Source organism: Sphaeramia orbicularis, unplaced genomic scaffold (assembly GCF_902148855.1).
Source record: "Sphaeramia orbicularis unplaced genomic scaffold, fSphaOr1.1, whole genome shotgun sequence".
Lineage (NCBI taxonomy): Eukaryota > Metazoa > Chordata > Actinopteri > Kurtiformes > Apogonidae > Sphaeramia > Sphaeramia orbicularis.
Window position 1 is genome coordinate 52,501 of NW_021941696.1, and position 22,879 is coordinate 75,379.

Sequence of the window (22,879 nt, forward strand, 5' to 3'; positions counted from 1 at the left end):
TGAATGAATGAACGAATGAATGAATGAATGAACGAATTAACTAATGAATGAACAAATTAACTAATGAATGAACGAATGAATGAATGAACTAACGAAGAAATGAATGAATGAACAGACAAATGACTGAATGAACAAATGAAAGAATGAACAAACGAATGAACTAACAAATGAAGAAATGAATGAAGGAATGAATAAATGAATGAATGAACAAACGAATGAGTGAACAAATGAACTTACAAATGAACAAATGATTGAATGAATGAATGAATGGATGAACAAGCCCCACCCCCCTTAAAGGATGTCCCTGTGGACACAGTCATCATCCTTCCTTCCACTGAACACATCTGGACTGGACTGGACTGGGTGGACCAACTCTCATGACCCCTACAGAACCCAAGCAATGGTATAGAGCTGGTCCAGACCTGGGGCCTCATGTATAAAGTGTGCGTACGCACATAAACCTGGCGTACGCCCTTTTCCACGCTCACGTTCAGATGTATAAAGGCTGAAATGACCGTGGACATGTGCGCTCCTCCACTCCAACTCCACAGCTGGAGAACTCATGTTTCTAGTGTTTGGAACCTTTGGAGACACTGAGAGGAGACACTGAGGAACTGTTCCTAATGTGACAAAGGTCATTCCTCTGATTGATGTGCACATCAGAGATACACAGAAGAACAATGAACACACAGACACGTCATCCTACTGTCAGAGCAGCACATCCACCATCAGAACCACAACCAACCAGAACCAGACCAACCCTGGACCCATCAGAGCCAGTCCTGCCCAGAGGACCTTCAGCAACAACCACATACAGAGACAAGGACCCAGAATTCACTGTTGATAAATGCATTTATTGTGGTGTTCAAGTCTGTCAGAACATTTATGAGTCGGTCCAGTCGCTCATTGACTCCGCCCATTGTCCTCATGATGTCCTCATGTGACCCGGGTCAGCACGGACCCATGCCGGTGTTCTGGACACCGGTCGAACGGGCATCAGCAGTGGGCTGTGGTGGACCGGAGGACCGGCTAACACTGGAGTCCACAGAAGCCTGTGTGACAGGAGGATGGTCCTGGGTCTGAGCGTCTGCTGTGGCACTGGTGGAGATAATAATGAGGGATTCAACTGGAGTCAGTCTGGGATCTGCTCTGGGATCTCCTGACATGATCACCCATGAACCTGTATCTAGTTCAGCTGTGCTCAGACTGTGGATGACCTGTAGAATGAACTCATGTGACTGACCCTCATCCTAAACCTGTATGTACCTGGTGCTGGTCCCAGTCGGTCCAGTCAGACCAGTGTCACCCACAGTATCGTCCACTTTCTGCTCAGTCTCAGTTCGTCTCTTTTCTTCTTCCTCCTGTTTCGTCCTCCGCTTCACCTCCACTTTGACGTCATCATGTGATCCTGCAGACAGGGGAATCCCAGAGGGAACCCCACCTGCAGACCCCGTTTATACTAATTTGCATATTTAAATGTGGGCGTGGAGAGGGAGGAGTCAGGTACTCCAACATATGAGCTCAGTTCCAGCTGATTGGACGAATAAAGGAAGTGTACATGGATTCAGGCGTACGCTCACTTTTATACATCTGCATTTTTTTGTGCGTTCAGACTTTTCTGGATTTGGGCGTACGCCAGGTTTACCGATGAAATCCACCCAAGTCTGTGAACATGAGGGCCCAGGTCCTTACCAGGGGGCGGGGCCCCTTCTGAACCTGATGGGGGTGGAGCCTCTGCTCTGGTGTCAGACTGACAGATGGAGTTGAATGAACTGTGTTGGATCATGTGAATACCACAGAAGAAGAAGAAGAAGATGAGTTAGAACATGATCCTGTGGGTTAGAATGGAAACACACACACACACGCAGACATACACAGACACACACACACAGACACATACACACACAGACACACACACACACATCCACACACACAGACACACATACACACACAGACACATACACATACATACACACACATACACACACAGACACATACACATACACACACACACACACACAGACACACACACAGACACACACACACACACACCTTTAGGGTTTATTTCTCTCTACTCTGCTGTTTTAAATATACATATATATACACACACACACACACACACACTATATTTCCAAAAGTCTTGTCTCCTCCATCCCAATCCTCAGACTCAGCTGTTCCAGTCCCTTCCATGTCCACAGGTGGATTAAATCCAGCCCTAGGCATGCAGACTGCTTTTACAAACATTTGGGACAGAATGGGTCTCTCTCAGGAGCTCAGTGAATTCCAGCGTGGAACTGTGATAGGATGCCACCTGTGACACAAATCCAGTGGTGAACTTTCCTGGCTCCTAAATATTCCACAGTCAGCTGTCAGATGGATTATAAGAAAGTGGAAGTGTTTGGGAACGACGGCGACTCAGCCACGCAGTGGTCGGCCACGGAAACTGACGGAGCGGGGTCAGCGGATGCTGAGGTGCAGAGTGTGAAGAGGTGGACGACTGTCTGCAGAGTCAATGGTGCAGACCTCCAAACTTCATGTGTCCTTCAGATTAGCTCCAGAACAGTGCGCACAGAGCTTCATGGAATGGGTTTCCGTGGCCGAGCGGCCGCATCCAAGCCATACATCAGCAAGTGCAATGCACAGCGGTGGATGCAGTGGTGTAAAGCACGCCGCCACTGGACTGTAGAGCAGGGGAGGAGCCTTCTCTGGGCTGACCAATCACACTTCTCCATCTGGCGATCTGGCGGACGGGTCTGGGTTTGGCGGTCTCCAGGAGAACGATACTTGTGGGAGCGCATTGTGCCGAGTGTAAAGTTTGGTGGAGGGGGGGTTATGGTGTGGGGTTGTTTTTCAGGAGCTGGGCTGGGCCCCTTAGTTCCAGTGAAAGGAACTGGGAATGCTTCAGCAGAACAAGACATTTGGGACAATTCTACGCTCCCAGCTTTGTGGGAACAGTTTGGAGCCGGCCCCTTCCTCTTCCAACATGACTGTGCACCAGTGCACAAAGCAAGGTCCATTTGGACATGGAGGACAGAGTCTGGTGTGGATGAACTGGACTGGCCTGCACACAGTCCTGACCTCAACCCCATAGAACACCTTTGGATGAATTAGAGCGCAGACTGAGAGCCAGGCCTTCTGTCCAACATCAGTGTGGGACCTCACAAATGCGCTTCTGGAAGAATGGTCCAGAATTCCCATGAACACACTCCTAAACCTTGTGGACAGCCTTCCCAGAAGAGTTGAAGCTGTTAGAGCTGCAAAGGGTGGAGCCACGTCAGACTGAACCCATAGACTAGGAATGGGATGGACCTGACATTCATATGGGAGTCAAAGCAGGTGAGGGAATACTGTTGGAAATATAGTGTATATAAAACCATCCACTGTCATTGATCCAACTCCATGGGTTTATCAGTTTATATAAGTTTATCTTACTGATAATTTTAGCTATTTTTTGTATGTGGTCCTAAGACCCAGACCTCTTTAGTCCATGTGGGTCACTTCAGGGTAGGGTGGTCCTTATTTTTCAACTTTCAAATGTTCATGCTCTCACCCTACCAATTTGTTAGGATAAATAAAAAAAAATTCTGGTAAAATTTTAGGAACATTAACCAATATTTAGAGGTTGCTGTGACGGGGTTCCTCAGAATGAAAGGGAAAATAATGGCGTAGTCAGAATTTATAATTATTTGTTTTTATAATTTATAATTTATTGTGCTTGTCTTCCCAAAGTGCAAAAATTAGTGCTCAGTACAAAGTCCAAAAAAAAAAAACATTTACAATCATAGCGGGGGGAAGAAGAAAAAAAAACTTCTTCAGTGCATCTAGCTCTCTGTTACCTTCAGTGTAACCAGCTGCATCCACTGACCCATGATGAAGACAGGCCCTCTTTTAAAACCCTGGGGCTCCTCCCCCCAGGTAATTAACACCCCAAACTGGCCATATCTCCCACACCATTCAACATACCATATGAACATAATTACAATAAATTCTCTCAAAATATAACACATGTAATACCCTTAACAACGGGTTTCTAAAACAACCAGGAAAAATAACAAAATTATTCCAGCGCAAAACTGGCACTTTACGGTGACGTCACCAGCACGTAAGCGGACCACGTCCCGCGCATGACGCAACTTAACCCGGAAGTCAGAGAGGCGCTCGGTTTGACAGTCGGAACATGTGAATGTGGGATGCATGCTTGATGAAAAGTTTGGAGGTGGCAAACAATGAGAAGAACAATGGATTTACAGCAGTCAAGTGTGCACCCAAGACTACTGCCATGACGGTCTGATGGTAAAAAGGATGAAACGGAGCAAACGGACAGGAGATGAAGTAAATGGACAACCAGGTAGAGAGCGTGTGTATGTGTGCGTGCTTTGGTTTACCGCAGGAGTTTTCCCGCGGTACCTGACGGGGCTCTTCTGTCACAGTTGCTCAAGAAGTTTAAAATATAACACAGTTTACCGTATTCGGTATTTTTTGCATGTTATATGCTGCATTGTGTGCCAGGCTTCTGGCATGCTGTCTAATGATTTATGGCTGAAATTGGTTCATTTGATCATGTAGATCTAGGCATTACGTATTCTGACTGTTGGTAACCACATGTGGTGGTTTTACCCAGTCAGCACGTCACTAGATAAAGCTTAAAATGTTCATATTACTTGGATTTGCTGACCTCATCTCCTAATTTTGGGTTTCCCCCAAAAGGTGCTGTTGAGCACAGTTTGTGTGGAATCAGTGTTTAGTGTTTCAGCAGTGGTATGTCTGTGACAGTAAAAACATATAAGTCTGAGTGAAGCACAGACAATACTCCAGAGTGACAGTAGTTGTTCATCAGCATTCTCATCATGCATCTTTCAGTTCAATATTCAGTCATGAATGCAGGACACTATTTTTGTTCATCTGTTTCTTGCTATTTTGTAACATACTTGTAATATACATGACAACAGTTAGGATCACTCAACTGAAGACAAGACGATAATTCTGACTTGAGTTCTACGATCTTTTGCGAATACATGCATGAACTTTTTTGGCTTGTTTGTTCCTTTTTATGGATATATTGTGTAGTTGTGCACATGTAGTTAATGTGTGAGTGTTAATAAAAGCAATGCTGCATTCCATTTTGTAATGTGGAATGCGTTTTTAAGAACGGTGAAATTTATGTAATATTTAACGATTTTGGAAATATTCAAAGGCCTTGAGCTACCCCCAGATATTTTCAAAACAATCTGAAATTTTGCACAGTTTGTTTTTATTGGCATCCTAACAAATTTAGGGGGTGAGAGTCAAACATTTCCAAAAAAAATTTTTTTTGACCCCTTATAAGGACCACCCTATTTCAGGGTCACATTCAGTTCAGACTTTAAACTGACAGAAGTCGTATTTCATGTGGATCTGAACCGACACACACACATGAACCAGACTGGACCTGCAGGTCTGTTCTGTGTGGACTCAGTGTGTGTTCTAGTGTTAAAGGTGCCTTCTTGTGTTGACGGTGTTTGTCCGTCTCTTTGTCCAGGTGGCCCAGGTGGCCCAGGACCAGCCCAGTGTGGACTCTGTGACCAGTGTGGACCAGTTAGTCCAGCTTCTCTATCCTGAATACGGCGTCCTCCAATACTGTCTGAGGAGGAAGGCCTTAGACACGCCCCCGGCTTCAGCCACGCCCCCGGTCCACGCCGCCCATGAAGACCTGTGGGGGGGTTGGCCCAGGGAGGAGGCGCTCTACAAAGTGGACGGGACTTTGGCGAGTAAGTGTTGAGATACTAGCATGTTGTCAACCACAGATACGTGTGGAGTCACAGAGGGCGGGGCTAATGCTGTGTTTCTTCTACCTGGAACTACTCGACTCGATTCAACTCGACTCAGGCTAATGGTATGAAAGGCTAACACTATGAAATGCAAACCGTACAAAAGGCTAATGCTATAAAAGGCTAATGTTATGAAAGGCTAATGTTATGAAATGCAAACGTATGAAAGGCTAACGCTATAAAAGGCTAATTTTATGAAAGGCTAACGTTCTGAAATGCTAATGTTATGAAAGGCTAATGTGAAGGCTAACATTATGAGAGGCTAATGTTATGAAAGGTTGACATTATGACAGGCTAACATTAAAAGCTAACGTTATGACAGGCTAACATTATTAAAGGTTAACGTTATGACAGGCTAACATTGGTTTATTTTGTCATTTTATTCATTTTATTGATCACTTTGGCTGTTTCTGTTCATGTGATCACTTATTTTAGTCTTTTAATCTATTTTTTAGTCATTTTTTTCATGTTATTTATTTACTTTTTTTTTTTAAAAGTTTATTGATTTTTGTTCTTTTTTTAAGTGTTATATATATGTGTGTGTGTGTGTGTGTGTGTGTATATATATATATATATATATATATGTATATATATTTATACACACACACAAGGCCTGTAACGGTACACAAAATTTTCGGTTCAGTATGTTTTCAGTTTTCAAAGCCCCAGTTCAGTTTTTTTCAGTTCGGTACGGGAAGAAAGAAAACCCCTCAAAATGTCTTTAATGCATTTATGAATTTTTTTTACATTTTTCCCCCAATTTTGGGAGACAATAGAATATAGAAAAACAGGAATAATATAATTCTGCTGCTACAAATCAAATATAAAATAAAATAAATCAAATATGAATAAATGTATTTTAAACATTAGTACTGGACTTTTCCCTGAAAGGGAGTTTCAAACAAACAAGAAAAATCTAATCCCAGTTCTGTCAGTTCACATTCTGCAGAAAAAGAACAAAAAAATTCCACATGAAGTGCAACATTAACAGGAGGGTAAACTGGTATTCTGTTGGAACGAACTGAAGAGAAACACTGACAACAAACTGAACCAAATGATTTATTTTAGGACAGAGAACAAACTGTTTAGGACACTGTGTATTTGTGTGTGTGTGTGCACAGGGGATTTTTTTTTTCTTTTTTTATTGTCGGAGCTGGGGGGGTGGGGTGGGGGGGTGCAGTTCTATACCTGGGGGTGCGGTCCATAACTAACGTAACGAACACTGTCGTGAAACAAAAGTGAAACTTTACAAACTTTCAACGTTCTATTTATTCCTCTGTTATACAGCGTGTATGACAGACAGACACACACACACACACACACACACACACACAGACAGACACACACACACACACAGACAGACAGACAGAGCTAGTGTCAGTGTTGTAGAACTACCGTAGTTCCTCGGGGCCAAACAGCGTCCGTCTTCTCTCCGTCTCTTTCCTGGTTGTTGTCTTTCACCTGAACCTGAACTGATCCAAACTGGACTGGACTGATGCTGGAGGGTCTGCAGTCTGTTCCTTCCAGGTTCACATCAGATTTGTTGTTTTTTTAACCTTATATCAGCTGTTATTTCATATTTTGGGTCAATGTGTGCGTCCTTCCATATGTCCGTGTGAAACTTGTGTGGATTTAAAGTTCCGCATCGAACGACGTCTTTCATTCCTTTTCTTTTTCTCATCATTCTGTTCCATTTGGGTTCAGCTGTGGACCGAACCCAACAGGTGTGAACCCAAACTGTTCAGTTCGGTACGTGTACCGTTACAGGCCTTATATATATATATATATATATATATTTATATATACACACACACAAAGTCATCTCCATCCTGTCATTGATCCAACTCCATGGGTTTATTAGTTTTTATTCATTTTTGTTCAGTTTGTGTCTTATTTTGTTCATGTTACTCATAAATTTGTTGGTTTATTGTTCATTTTTGTTTCTTTTATTCATCACTTTGGCTGTTTCTGTTCTTTTTGTTGCTTTTTTCCACTTAATCTTGGGTCATTTTTTCATGTTATTTATGTTTTGTCCAGTTTTCATTCATTGTATTATTTAATATTATTTTATCATTTTAAATTATTTCTGTATTATTTAATGTATTCTTTAATAGGACCTGTAAAATCTGTCAGTATTTGGGTGTTAAAGGCTTAAACGTGTCCTTTCCTGTGTGGTGTGTTCAGTTATTCTCCAGGAGATCCAGAGGACGTCCTGTCAGCCCAGGGAAGTGTGTGTGGAGGTGTCCAAAGAATACCCAGAATCCACTAGTCACTTCTACCTGCCTCGCTGCGTGGCGCTGCATCGATGCGGCGGATGCTGCAACAACGAAGCTTTTTACTGCACGAACACAAGTCACACCCTGGTCAACAAGACGGTGAGGGGGCGGAGTTAAGGCTTTGAGAAATACAACAGTTTAACCCCAGGGGGTCAGAGGAGGATGCAACATTTGAATTTAAAAAAAAAAAAAAAAAAATATATATATATATATATATATATACATATATATATATATATATATATATATATATATATATATATATACATATATATATATATATATATATATATATACATATATATATATATATATATACACACACACACAGGGTGGGGAAGCAAAATGTACAATATTTTGAGGCAGGGATTGAAAGACAGTGTATGACCAATTAGCTTACTGAAAGTCATGAGAATTTATTTTCACAAGAAAATGTCCATAATAGAAAATGTTTTTATTCTATGTGTCCTCCTTCTTTCTCAATAACTGCCTTCACACGCTTCCTGAAACTTGCGCAAGTGTTCCTCAAATATTGGGGTGACAACTTCTCCCATTCTTCTTTAATAGTATCTTCCAGACTTTCTGGTAATAGTTTTGCTCATAGTCATTCTCTTCTTTCCATTATAAACAGTCTTTATGGACACTCCAACTGTTTTTGAAATCTCCTTTGGTGTGACAAGTGCATTCAGCAAATCACACACTCTTTGACGTTTGCTTTCCTGATTACTCATATGGGCAAAAGTTTCTGAAAAGGTATGGATAATAGTGTTAGGTATGATTATGACATCAGTATATGTTTGGGTTCAAAACAACTGACGTAGTGTCTGCTGAGAAAAAACAACTAAATGTTCAGTGTACATTTGGCTTCCCCACCCTGTGTGTATATATATATATATATATATATATATATATATATATATATATATATATATATTATCGTGTAGGAAAGGTTAAGGAAGTGACCATATTTGGTTCTTTAACTGAAAGTAGCAAACATGAATAAATAAAATCTAAAAAAACACTGGATTATTTTAGTCAGATAAAAAAAAAAAAATATCATGTAGGAAAGGTTAATGAAGTTACCATGTTTGGTTCCTTACCCGTAAGCAGCAAAAATGTTAAATAAATAAATAAATAAAATCTAAGAAGACATAACAAAACTGGATTATTTTAGTCAAATTTAAAAAAAAAAAAGTATTATCATCTAGACAATCAAGGTCCATGAAGTTACCATATTTGGTTCTTTAACCGTAAGGAGCAAAATGTAAAAATTAAAAAATAAATAAATAAATAAAAATCTAAGAAGACATAAAAAGACTGAATTATTTTAGTCAAATAAAAAATATATATTGTCATGTAGGAAAGGTTAATGAAGTTACCATATTTGGTTCCTTACCCGTAAGCAGCAAAAAAGTTAAATAAATAAATAAATAAAATCTAAGAAGACATAACAAAACTGGATTATTTTAGTCAATTAAAAAAAAAAAAGTATTATGTTGACAATCAAGGTCAGTGAAGCTACCATATTTGGTTCCTTACCAGTAAGTAGCAAAAAAAACCAAAAACCATCTAATAAAACATAAGAAGGCTTTATTAACTTTTGTGAAATTGAAAAAAATATATTATTATGTAGGAAAGGTTAACAAGTTACCATATTTGGTTTCTTTCCCGTAAGTACCAAAAAGAAAAAAAAGTCTAAAACATAAGAAGGCTTTATTACTTTTGTAGAATTTTTTTATTGTCATGTAGAAAATGAGGGTCAATGAAGTTACCATAATTGGTTCTTAAGGAGAAAATACAAATATTTGTGTTAGAACACGATAGTTCTGCATTCTAAGAAAAATCACTTTTACCAGTAAAATTTAACTTACTTTTTTTTTTTTTTTAAACCAACTTGAGGTGCAGGATTGGACCCATATTTAATGTTGGAGGAAATGACCAAAAATAGGTACTTGGCCAATAAAGGGTTAAAAACTAGCTGCAAAATTCAAATTTTTTTGAATTGAAATGTTTATTAGTCCTTTCAACAAACATTTTACCGCATTGTTTTGTTTATGATGTAATTTTTGTGTCACATTGGGAGTTTTTGGAAACTTTTTACTCACAAAAACATTATCAATTATAAATTCTACCAGTAACATTTTAAAAATATAGACCATCCATCCATCCATCCATTCTCTTCCGCTTATCCGGGGCCGGGTCGCGGGGGTAACAGTCTAAGCAGGGACGCCCAGACTTCCCTCTCCCCAGACTCCTCCTCCAGCTCTTCCGGGGGGACCCCGAGGCGTTCCCACGCCAGCCCACAGACATAGTCTCTCCAACGTGTCCTGGGTCTTCCCCAAGGTCTCCTCCCGGTGGGACATGCTCGGAACACCTCCCCAGGGAGGCGTCCAGGAGGCATCCGAAACAGATGTGTGATCCACCTCAGCTGGTTCCTCTGGATGTGGAGGAGCAGCGGTTCTACTCCGAGCTCCTCCCTGGTGACTGAGCTCCTCCCCCTATCCCTAAGGGTGCGCCCAGCCACCCTGCGGAGGAAACTCATTTGGACCGCTTGTATCCGGGATCTTGTCCTTTCGGTCCTGACCCAAAGCTCATGACTATAGGTGAGGGTAGGAACGTAGACTGACCGGTAAATCCAGAGCTTCTCCTCTCGGCTCAGCTCCTTCTGAACCACGACAGACCGGTACAGCGACTGCATCACTGCAGACGCTGCACCGATCCGTCTGTCAATCCGACGCTCCATCCTTCCCTCACTGTGAACAAGACCCCGAGATACTCCCCACCGACCTGGAGAGGGCAGGCCACCTTTTTCCGGTCCAGAACCATGGCCGCGGATTTGGAGGTGCTGATCCTCATCCCGCTCGCTTCACACTCGGCTGCAAACTGCTCCAGGACAACATCATCTGCAAAAAGCAGAGACGAAATCCTGTGGTCCCCAAACCGGACCCCCTCCAGCCCCTGGCTGCGCCTAGAAATTCTGTCCATAAAAATAATGAACAAAACCGATGCCAAAGGGCAGCCCTGCCGGAGTCCCACATGCACCTGGAACAGGTCTGACTGATTGCCGGCAATGCGAACCAGGTTCCTGCTTCGGTCATACAAGGACCGGACTGCCCTTAATAGAGGGCCCCGGACCCCATACTCCCAAAGCACCCCCCACAGGATACCACGAGGGACACGGTCGAACGCCTTCTCCAAATCCACTAAACACATGTGGACTGGTTGGGTGAACTCCCATGAACCCTCGAGCACCCGATGGAGAGTATAGAGCTGGTCCAGTGTTCCATGTCCGGGACAAAAACCGTATTGTTCCTCCTGGATCCGAGGTTCGACTATCCTTCGGATCCTCCTCTCCAGTACCTGGAATAGACATTTCAGGTTTCTTTTTTCTTTTTTTTTTTTTTTTTTAACAGCCTTTTTGTTTCCCTTGAATGCCTCCATTACTTCATTATTTTTTAAGGACAGTATTGATCTTGTTGATCAGATTGAGGTTCTAGAACCTGGTGTGTCAAATATGATACAAGTGGATTTAAAGGGTTCATGCTCTAAGGTCATAAACGAACTAAAACCACTCAGATTGAATATTTACAGGTTCAACATGTTTATAAAGTCTGTCTGAAACACTGGAGAGTTGAAGAAAAAACAACAGGAGGAACATAATTAATGTTGGAGGAAGTGACCAAATATAGACACTTGGCCAATAAAGGATTAAAAAAACTAGAAACAACCTTAAACATTAACTGAAGTAATGACAGGAACTCAACTTTAGCATTTAAAGTGAAGCCCCGCCTCCTCTGTTGTGACAGCTCATGGAACTGGCCCCACCCAGGATGGACCGGACCGTTGTCATGGTAACCTTCGTCAACCACACCTCCTGCGAATGCCAGTCCAAGCGGCCGCTCCATACCATAATACGGCGAGCGGCAGCGACACATGAGCTGTGAGTGGAAGGGGATGGGGGAGGGGGCAGGGCTACGTTTGAGTGGTGGTGGGCGTGTCCATGTGTTGACTGATGCCGTGTGTTTGTGCAGGTGTCCCGCCCCTGATGCTCCCTGCACCTCTGGATCATTATGGGATGCAGTCAACTGTGTGTGTGTTTCTATGGAAACCACAAAGGCCTCGGACAGAGACGCTGGTGAGCATCCTCAGTTTGGTCAGGCCGGGTCCAGACCGGGCTCAGATGGACCTGGTCTGGAGGCGGAGCTTATCCAGGTCATTCTGAGTCTGTCTCCTTCTACGTTTGGTGTTTCTTGCCTTATTTGGTGTCATTTTTTTCAGCACCACCTCCTTTGTGTGAACGTACGCTTGTGTTTTTTATTTGACATGTTGTTTTTACAAACCAAACCTAAAACCACAAAAAACATCCAATCTGAGACAGAAAACAGGGACATTTTTTACTGTTTTTCACCCAAAACATGTTGAACAAGTGGTTCCAGACACAACAAGCCCTGCCCCTAACACATATTGTATCTTATGTTGTCATGGATACAGATCATATACATATATATATATATATATATATATGTATATGTATATATGAGCCAAGTTTGAAGGAAATTTAACCAAATTGATGGTTTTATAGACGTGAAATTTCACCCATTTACTTATAATGTTTTACCCCCCCCCCATTCCACAGGGGGCGGGGATTGAACTGAGCATGCTCAGATGTCTATGGAAAGAACAAAGTCTATTGTATCAACACGACTACAAATGTAACTATTGAACAAACAGTTGAATTTATATGTCTATTTAAATAAATCCTACGTTCAGAACATGTCAGCACAGACACTTCAGGGGTTAAAGGGTTAATAAGATAAGATGAAATATGATGTGATAAGATAAAACAAGATAAAGAAAGATAAAATAAGACATAAAAAGCTAAGATAAGATACAATAATATAAGATAAATAAGATGAGATACAAAAAGATAAGATAAGATACGATAAGATAAAATAAGATAAGATAAAATAAGATATGATAAGACAAGATACAAAACGATAAGTTAAGATGAGATCAGATAAGGTAAGTGTTTCTTTCTTCCACTGTGGTGGACTTTGACTGTTAACAGCAGCAAAAGTACATGTAAATGTGACAAAAAAAAAAAAAACTGATGGAAAAAAACCCACAAAGGAGTGAACAAATGAAAATAGAAGACAAATAAGAGAAAAAAAAAGAAATTTGGTATTTCTGTAAATATTTATACAAATAAATAATTAGAATTAAATGTTAAATAACTGTCGTTGATTATGAACATATGTGCCTCTGTCGTTCTTTTAAAGGGGCCTGGTTCTGTCCACAGTTTGGATCTGAGACACTTCCTTTACTCACACCCAAAGGAAATACACTCATGAATTCCCCTTAAAGTCCCCCTTTGGGAATGTTTGTCCACCTGAAACATGAGACATGAATGTGTCTTTGGAGAATTTTTCTAATGTGTTCATGAAGCCTTTGGTGAAAGACTGGATCCATCTGGACCCAGGGCTGTCAAACACACGGCCCATGGACCAGAACTGGCCCACCAAAGGGTTCGGTCCAGTCCGTGGACTGAAAGTGGAAGATTAAATTCTGAGTTTAAAGTCAGAATTCTGAATAAGTCCGAACAACAATAAAAACTATAGATTGGACCTTAATTTAATTTTTTTTCCAGTGGCTCTAATCCTCTTCCACATAATAAATTCAGGTTCATGTTGTTATTTTTCTTATAAAATTTCTTTTTTTTTCAGGCAATTAACATTTTCTGTGTGAAAGTTTGTAAATGTGAATATTTTCATAATTGAATGTTTTTTATTTGAACTAAAACGAGGAAAAGTTGTGGTTCTGTTTGGGTTATTGTGTCCGACCCAGTGGAGATGAACCTGGGCCGAATGTGGAACCTGGACCACCATGAGTCTGCCAGACCTGGATGGACACGGGTCCCCTTCTGTAATCTGACCCTACTGCCCCCCCCCCCCCCCCCCCCCTCTACTCCTGTCTGTGCTCCTCAGAGGTTCTGGACCTGGGTCTTCTGGCTCTATGTGGACCACACCGGGTCTTAGAAGAATCCACATGTGAGTGCGTTTGTCGGAACGGACTGACGGAGGCCAGCTGTGACCCGGGATGGAAACTGGACCAGCACACTTGTAAGGAGGAGTCACAGGATTTAAGGAAGTCTGGAACTGAGCAAAAAATGTTGAATTAAGCAAAAAAAATTCTATTCAGAGAAAAATTGGAGTTTGGGTGAAATTGTCATTTTATCATTAGACAAATTTTTATGTGCAAGTTATATTCATGTATTACACATTACACTTGGTAATTTCATCCCGCGGGCCGGATCGGACCCTTTGGTCAGACCGGGTCGGACCCTTATGCGGACTGGATCAGACCCTTTGGTCAGACCTGATCAGAACCTTTGGTCGGACCAGATTGGACCCTTTGGCGGACCGGATCGGACCCTCTGGTGGACCGGTTTGGTAACCCCAGTCTTTTTGTCATCCAGGTGAATGCCAGTGCGAGGGTCACCGGGAGGGGAGGTGGTGTCCTCCAGGCCAGAGGTGGGAGGAGGAGCTGTGTGGGTGCGTGTGCGACGCCCACTGCCCCGGGAATCAACCCCTCAACCCTGACACCTGCCTGTGTCAGTGCAGAGAGAGTCCACAGTCCTGTTTGCGGCAGGGCAAGAGGTTCAACCCCAGCACCTGCAGGTAGGACACAGACCAGCAGGGACCGTCTGAGACCAGCAGGGACCATCTGAGACCAGCAGGGACCGTCTGAGACCAGCAGGGACCGTCTGAGACCAGCAGGGATAGTCTGAGACCAGCAGAGACAGTCTGAGACCAGCAGGGACAGTCTGAGACCAGCAGAGACAGTCTGAGACCAGCAGGGACAGTCTAGTCCTCAGACTGTGCATGTCCACCATTCCAAACCTAAAACAGAACCACCTCCTCTTCCTCCTCCTCCTCCTCCTCCTCCTCCTCCTCCCCCCATCATGTCCTTCCTCTTGTCTGTTCTGTAAACTTGATCCTTTATATTCACTCACTGACATTCTGGACCTGTTTAACAGTTTACCTGTTGTGTGTCCTTCTAACCTGTTGTGTCTTTTTTGCACTTGTTACAGTTGTGTCTTTTTTCAGTTGTTACAGTTGTGTCTTTTTTCAGTTGTTACAGTTGTGTCTTTTTTTTTCTTTTTTCAGTTGTTACAGTTGTGTCTTTTTTCTTTTTTTCAGTTGTTACAGTTGTCTTTTTTCTTTTTTTCACTTGTTACAGTTGTGTCTTTTTTCACTTGTTACAGTTGTGTCTTTTTTCTTTTTTCACTTGTTACAGTTGTGTCTTTTTTCACTTGTTACAGTTGTGTCTTTTTTCTTTTTTCAGTTGTTACAGTTGTGTCTTTTTTCACTTGTTACAGTTGTGTCTTTTTTCTTTTTTCCAGTTGTTACAGTTGTGTCTTTTTTCACTTGTTACAGTTGTGTCTTTTTTCTTTTTTCAGTTGTTACAGTTGTGTCTTTTTTCACTTGTTACAGTTGTGTCTTTTTTCTTTTTTCCAGTTGTTACAGTTGTGTCTTTTTTCTTTTTTCAGTTGTTACAGTTATAATAATAATAATAATAAACTTTATTTGTATAGCACCTTTCATACAGAAATTGTAGCCCAAAGTGCTTCACATTGATTGAAAAAAATACAATATTAAAATGCATTAAGATTTGATTAGAAATACAATAAAATAAAAATAAATATAAAAACAGCGCACATTAAAATATTTGATTATGCATAGAATTTTTGAAGTGCAAGAAATAAGATGAAATTTGAGAGAAATACAATAAAATAAAAATAAAAGCAGTGCACATTAAAATATTTGATTATGCATAGAATTTTTTAAGTGCAAGAAATAAGATGAAATTTGAAATACAGTAAAATAAAAACAGAAATACAATAAAATAAAATAAAAATGAAAAACCGCACATTCCTGGTTCCTGAATTCTGACCCCATTTTTATCTCCTTTCAAAGGCTAATGAGAATAAAAATGTTTTTAATTTGGTTTTAAATATATTCAGTGAACTGGCTTCTCTAATGTCTTTTGGAATTGTATTCCATAACTTTGGTGCATAGTAAAGGCTGCGTCCCCCATTTTCTTTGTAATATTTCTGGGATTCGCTAGTAACCCTGCGTTTGATGACCTCAGTGTTCTAGTTTGTACATAATTGATCAGTGAGTTTGCAATGTAACTTGGTCCGGTTCCCTTTAGAGCTTTATACGTGAGGAGTAGTATCTTAAAATCAGTTCTGTAGGTTACCGGTAGCCAGTGCAGGGAAACCAACACTGGAGTAATGTGCTCTCTCTTCTTGGTTTTGGTTCATAACCTAGCTGCAGAGTTCTGAATCAGCTGAAGTCTGTCTGTGGTGCAGTTGTCTTTTTTTCTTTTTTTCAGTTGTTACAGTTGTGTCTTTTTTCTTTTTTCAGTTGTTACAGTTGTGTCTTTTTTTCTTTTTTTCAGTTGTTACAGTTGTGTCTTTTTTCTTTTTTCAGTTGTTACAGTTGTGTCTTTTTTCAGTTGTTACAGTTTTGTCTTTTTTCTTTTTTCAGTTGTTACAGTTGTGTCTTTTTTCTTTTTTCAGTTGTTACAGTTGTGTCTTTTTTCAGTTGTTACAGTTTTGTCTTTTTTCAGTTGTTACAGTTGTGTCTTTTTTCTTTTTTCAGTTGTTACAGTTGTGTCTTTTTTCTTTTTTCAGTTGTTACAGTTTTGTCTTTTTTCTCTTTTTCAGTTGTTACAGTTGTGTCTTTTTTCTTTTTTCAGTTGTTACAGTTGTGTCTTTTTTCTTTTTTCAGTTGTTACAGTTGTGTCTTTTTCTCTTTTTCAGTTGTTACAGTTGTGTCTTTTTTCTTTTTTCAGTTGTTACAGTTGTGTCTTTTTTCTTTTTTCAGTTGTTAGTTTTGTCTTTTTTCTCTTTTTCAGTTGTTACAGTTGTGTCTTTTTCTCTTTTCCAGTTGTTACAGTTGTGTCTTTTTTCTCTTTTTCAGTTGTTACAGTTGTCTTTTTTCAGTTGTTAGTTTTGTCTTTTTTCTCTTTTTCAGTTGTTACAGTTGTGTCTTTTTTCTTTTTTCAGTTGTTACAGTTGTCTTTTTTCAGTTGTTAGTTTTGTCTTTTTTCTCTTTTTCAGTTGTTACAGTTGTGTCTTTTTCTCTTTTCCAGTTGTTACAGTTGTGTCTTTTTTCTCTTTTTCAGTTGTTACAGTTGTGTCTTTTTTCTCTTTTTCAGTTGTTACAGTTGTGTCTTTTTCTCTTTTTCAGTTGTTACAGTTGTGTCTTTTTCTCTTTTTCAGTTGTTACAGTTGTGTCTTTTTTCTTTTTTCAGTTGTTACAGTTGTGTCTTTTTTCTTTTTTCAGTTGTTACAGTTGTCTTTTTTCTTTTTTCAGTTGTTAGTTTTGTCTTTTTTCTCTTTTTCAGTTGTTACAGTTGTGTCTTTTTTCTTTTTTCAGTTGTTACAGTTGTCTTTTTTCTTTTTTCAGTTGTTACAGTTGTCTTTTTTCTTTTTTCAGTTGTTAGTTTTGTCTTTTTTCTCTTTTTCAGTTGTTACAGTTGTGTCTTTTTCTCTTTTCCAGTTGTTACAGTTGTGTCTTTTTTCTCTTTTTCAGTTGTTACAGTTGTGTCTTTTTTTCTTTTTTTCAGTTGTTACAGTTGTGTCTTTTTTCTTTTTTCAGTTGTTACAGTTGTGTCTTTTTTCAGTTGTTACAGTTTTGTCTTTTTTCTTTTTTCAGTTGTTACAGTTGTGTCTTTTTTCTTTTTTCAGTTGTTACAGTTGTGTCTTTTTTCAGTTGTTACAGTTTTGTCTTTTTTCAGTTGTTACAGTTGTGTCTTTTTTCTTTTTTCAGTTGTTACAGTTGTGTCTTTTTTCTTTTTTCAGTTGTTACAGTTTTGTCTTTTTTCTCTTTTTCAGTTGTTACAGTTGTGTCTTTTTTCTTTTTTCAGTTGTTACAGTTGTGTCTTTTTTCTTTTTTCAGTTGTTACAGTTGTGTCTTTTTCTCTTTTTCAGTTGTTACAGTTGTGTCTTTTTTCTTTTTTCAGTTGTTACAGTTGTGTCTTTTTTCTTTTTTCAGTTGTTAGTTTTGTCTTTTTTCTCTTTTTCAGTTGTTACAGTTGTGTCTTTTTCTCTTTTCCAGTTGTTACAGTTGTGTCTTTTTTCTCTTTTTCAGTTGTTACAGTTGTCTTTTTTCTTTTTTCAGTTGTTAGTTTTGTCTTTTTTCTCTTTTTCAGTTGTTACAGTTGTGTCTTTTTTCTCTTTTTCAGTTGTTACAGTTGTGTCTTTTTCTCTTTTTCAGTTGTTACAGTTGTGTCTTTTTCTCTTTTTCAGTTGTTACAGTTGTGTCTTTTTTCTTTTTTCAGTTGTTACAGTTGTCTTTTTTTCTTTTTTTCAGTTGTTACAGTTGTCTTTTTTCTTTTTTTAGTTGTTAGTTTTGTTTTTTTTCTCTTTTTCAGTTGTTACAGTTGTGTCTTTTTTCTTTTTTCAGTTGGTTCCAGTTGTCTTTTTTCTTTTTTCAGTTGTTACAGTTGTCTTTTTTCTTTTTTCAGTTGTTAGTTTGTTTTTTTCTCTTTTTCAGTTGTACAGTTGTGTCTTTTTCTCTTTTCCAGTTGTTACAGTTGTGTCTTTTTTCTCTTTTTCAGTTGTTACAGTTGTGTCTTTTTTCTTTTTGCAGTTGTTACAGTTGTGTCTTTTTTCTCTTTTTCAGTTGTTACAGTTGTGTCTTTTTCTCTTTTTCAGTTGTTACAGTTGTGTCTTTTTCTCTTTTTCAGTTGTTACAGTTGTGTCTTTTTCTTTTTTCAGTTGTTACAGTTGTCTTTTTTTCTTTTTTCAGTTGTTACAGTTGTCTTTTTCTTTTTTCAGTTGTTAGTTTTGTCTTTTTTCTCTTTTTCAGTTGTTACAGTTGTGTCTTTTTTCTTTTTTCAGTTGTTACAGTTGTGTCTTTTTTCTTTTTTCAGTTGTTACAGTTGTCTTTTTTCTTTTTTCAGTTGTTACAGTTGTCTTTTTTCTGTTTTCAGTTGTTAGTTTTGTCTTTTTTCTCTTTTTCAGTTGTTACAGTTGTGTCTTTTTCTCTTTTCCAGTTGTTACAGTTGTGTCTTTTTTCTCTTTTTCAGTTGTTACAGTTGTGTCTTTTTCTCTTTTTCAGTTGTTACAGTTGTGTCTTTTTCTCTTTTTCAGTTGTTACAGTTGTGTCTTTTTTCTTTTTTCAGTTGTTAGTTTTGTCTTTTTTCTCTTTTTCAGTTGTTACAGTTGTGTCTTTTTTCTTTTTTCAGTTGTTACAGTTGTGTCTTTTTTCTTTTTTCAGTTGTTACAGTTGTCTTTTTTCTTTTTTCAGTTGTTAGTTTTGTCTTTTTTCTCTTTTTCAGTTGTTACAGTTGTGTCTTTTTCTCTTTTCCAGTTGTTACAGTTGTGTCTTTTTTCTCTTTTTCAGTTGTTACAGTTGTGTCTTTTTTCTCTTTTTCAGTTGTTACAGTTGTGTCTTTTTCTCTTTTTCAGTTGTTACAGTTGTGTCTTTTTCTCTTTTTCAGTTGTTACAGTTGTGTCTTTTTTCTTTTTTCAGTTGTTACAGTTGTCTTTTTTCTTTTTTCAGTTGTTACAGTTGTGTCTTTTTTCTTTTTTCAGTTGTTACAGTTGTCTTTTTTCTTTTTTCAGTTGTTACAGTTGTCTTTTTTCTTTTTTCAGTTGTTAGTTTTGTCTTTTTTCTCTTTTTCAGTTGTTAGTTTTGTCTTTTTTCTCTTTTTCAGTTGTTACAGTTGTGTCTTTTTTCTTTTTTCAGTTGTTACAGTTGTCTTTTTTCTTTTTTCAGTTGTTAGTTTTGTCTTTTTTCTCTTTTTCAGTTGTTACAGTTGTGTCTTTTTCTCTTTTCCAGTTGTTACAGTTGTGTCTTTTTTCTCTTTTTCAATTGTTACAGTTGTGTCTTTTTTCTCTTTTTCAGTTGTTACAGTTGTGTCTTTTTCTCTTTTTCAGTTGTTACAGTTGTGTCTTTTTTCTCTTTTTCAGTTGTTACAGTTGTGTCTTTTTCTCTTTTTCAGTTGTTACAGTTGTGTCTTTTTTCTCTTTTTCAGTTGTTACAGTTGTGTCTTTTTTCTCTTTTTCAGTTGTTACAGTTGTGTCTTTTTTCTTTTTTTTTCAGTTGCTATCGGTTGCCGTGCAGGAGGCCCAGGCGTCTGTGCCTCTCTGGTTTCTACTACAGTACTCATGTGTGCCAGTGCATCCCCAACTACATGAGACCTGAGTGGAATTGAACCAACAACCTCAGGATGGACACGATGGACACACTGGACAGACTGGAGACATTTGGACCCAAGACAGACAAACCGGATGGACAGTAGCACATATATGAACGACAGCACACGTATGGACGACAGCACACATATGAACGACAGCACACGTATGAACGACAGCACACGTATGAACGACAGCACACGTATGAACGACAGCACACGTATGGACGACAGCACACGTATGAACGACAGCACACATGGACGACAGCACACGTATGAACGACAGCACACGTATGAACGACAGCACACATGGACGACAGCACACGTATGAACGACAGCACACGTATGGACGACAGCACACATATGAACGACAGCACATATGAACGACAGCACATATATGGACGACAGCACACATATGAACGACAGCACACATATGGACGACAGCACACATGTGGACGACAGCACATATGAACGACAGCACACGTATGGACGACAGCACACGTATGAACGACAGCACACGTATGAACGACAGCACACGTATGGACGACAGCACACGTATGAACGACAGCACACGTATGGACGACAGCACACGTATGGACGACAGCACACGTATGGACGACAGCACACGTATGAACGACAGCACACGTATGAACGACAGCACAGGTATGGACGACAGCACACGTATGAACGACAGCACACATGGACGACAGCACAGGTATGGACGACAGCACATATGAACGACAGCACATATATGGACGACAGCACACATATGAACGACAGCACATATGAACGACAGCACACATATGGACGACAGCACATATGAACGACAGCACATATATGGACGACAGCACATATGAACGACAGCACATATATGGACGACAGCACATATATGGACGACAGCACACGTATGAACGACAGCACATATATGGACGACAGCACACGTATGGACGACAGCACATATATGGACGACAGCTCATATATGGACAACAGCACACGTATGGACGACAGCACATATATGGACGACAGCACACGTATGGACGACAGCACATATATGGACGACAGCACACGTATGAACGACAGCACATATATGGACGACAGCACACGTATGGACGACAGCACATATATGGACGACAGCTCATATATGGACAACAGCACATATATGGACGACAGCTCATATATGGACAACAGCACATATATGGACGACGGCACATCATCATCATATCATCCCATAATTAGACATCCCATAATACCACAGCAGACTGGAGACTCGATCCAGACTAGATGGACTCAGAGGGGGGTGGGACTGACAGGAATGGGGTCATGTGATTGGTTGGTGGGAAAGAAAAGGGGCGGTGCAGCCAGAGGCCGCGCCCCCCACATCTGTGTTAAAGGAGATGAAGTGTGTCCCATCATGTCTTTAACCTACTGGACCTCCTGGACCCCCTGGACCTACTGGACCTGCTGGACCTGTTAAACCTACTGGACCTGTTGGACCTACTGGATCTACTGGACCTCCTGGTCTGGTCCTTCTGGTCTGGACCTCCTGGTCTGGACCTCCTGGTCCTCCTGGTCTGGTCCTCCTGGTCTGGACCTCCTGGTCTGGACCTCCTGGTCTGGACCTCCCGGTCCTCCTGGTCTGGTCCTCCTGGTCTGGACCTCCTGGTCTGACTTTCATGTCTTGAACTCGTTGTGCATATGTTTTGTTTTTCTTCGTCTTTCAGACTTGTAAACGTTGGGCTCATCTGTTGTTAATGACTGTATTTAAATGAGGGTTTCAGCAGGAGGCTCCGCCCACATGTGAATAAACAGCTGGATTATTCCAGATGAACTGAATCCACCTGTGAGGTCATCAGTGGAAGATCAGATTTAATTTAAAGTCCTTTGAATCGGTTTAAATGCATTAATTAAAGGCGTTCTTATCAAACCTTCATGTGCAGGTTGTGTGTCACATGTTCAGAACGGCTGAAACATAAAACTGAACGTCCACGTTTCACTGTTGGATCTGAATGAGGTTTAAGAAGAGTTTAAAAACGGAAAGAAGAAGAAGAGATAAGAGTCTGAAAAGTGATTTAGGATGTTCTAAATGACATAAGAAACACTCTCGGAGGTATTTCAGGTTGATCTGAAACATTTTAAGGTGTTTTTTGAAATTGCTCCAAAAATCATTTTTTGTAGGATGACGTCCAAAAATGGACATTTTGAACATGAATTTAAAAATGTCTAAAAAGTGATTTAGAATGTTTTAAATGACATAATAAATCAACCTGAAATACACCACAGAATGTTTAAGACATTTTAAGGTTTTTTTTCAACATGCTCCAAAAATTGTTTTTTAGTAAGGCTATAGTATGACGTCCAAAAATGGACATTTTGGACATTTATTTATTGATTTATTTAATTCCTGGTTGTGCACTTCATCAGTAACATTCAATAATCATCCAGTAAACAAACATGTCCACACCCATGCTGGAAAAGGAGCAGGATGAAGAAAATCTGATATTTCCTGTCCTCTTCTAAATAATAAAAGCCTTCATGCTTAGCCACACACAACCAGCTCTAAAGTCCTACTGTATGAAGTCAGACAAA

General features: G+C 39.8%; 1 protein-coding gene across 2 annotated transcripts in view; it reads left to right on the forward strand.

The window, feature by feature from the left end:
- Positions 1-21,079, forward strand: part of LOC115416828 (vascular endothelial growth factor C-like) — a 24,651-nt gene extending 3,572 nt beyond the window's left edge. Inside the window, exons 1-8 of one of the 2 annotated variants that reach the window (XM_030130713.1) lie at positions 4,176-4,348; positions 5,519-5,747; positions 7,992-8,182; positions 11,890-12,023; positions 12,115-12,218; positions 14,068-14,202; positions 14,559-14,760; positions 20,203-21,079. In XM_030130713.1, coding sequence (XP_029986573.1) covers positions 4,337-4,348; positions 5,519-5,747; positions 7,992-8,182; positions 11,890-12,023; positions 12,115-12,218; positions 14,068-14,202; positions 14,559-14,760; positions 20,203-20,314 — 1,119 coding nt within the window. In that variant the 5' untranslated portion in view covers positions 4,176-4,336 and the 3' untranslated portion in view covers positions 20,315-21,079. Of the gene's footprint in view, positions 1-4,175; positions 4,349-5,518; positions 5,748-7,991; positions 8,183-11,889; positions 12,024-12,114; positions 12,219-14,067; positions 14,203-14,558; positions 14,761-20,202 lie in introns of those variants that run through there. The other variant, XM_030130712.1, reaches the window with a different exon arrangement.
- Positions 21,080-22,879: the final 1,800 nt, after the last annotated feature.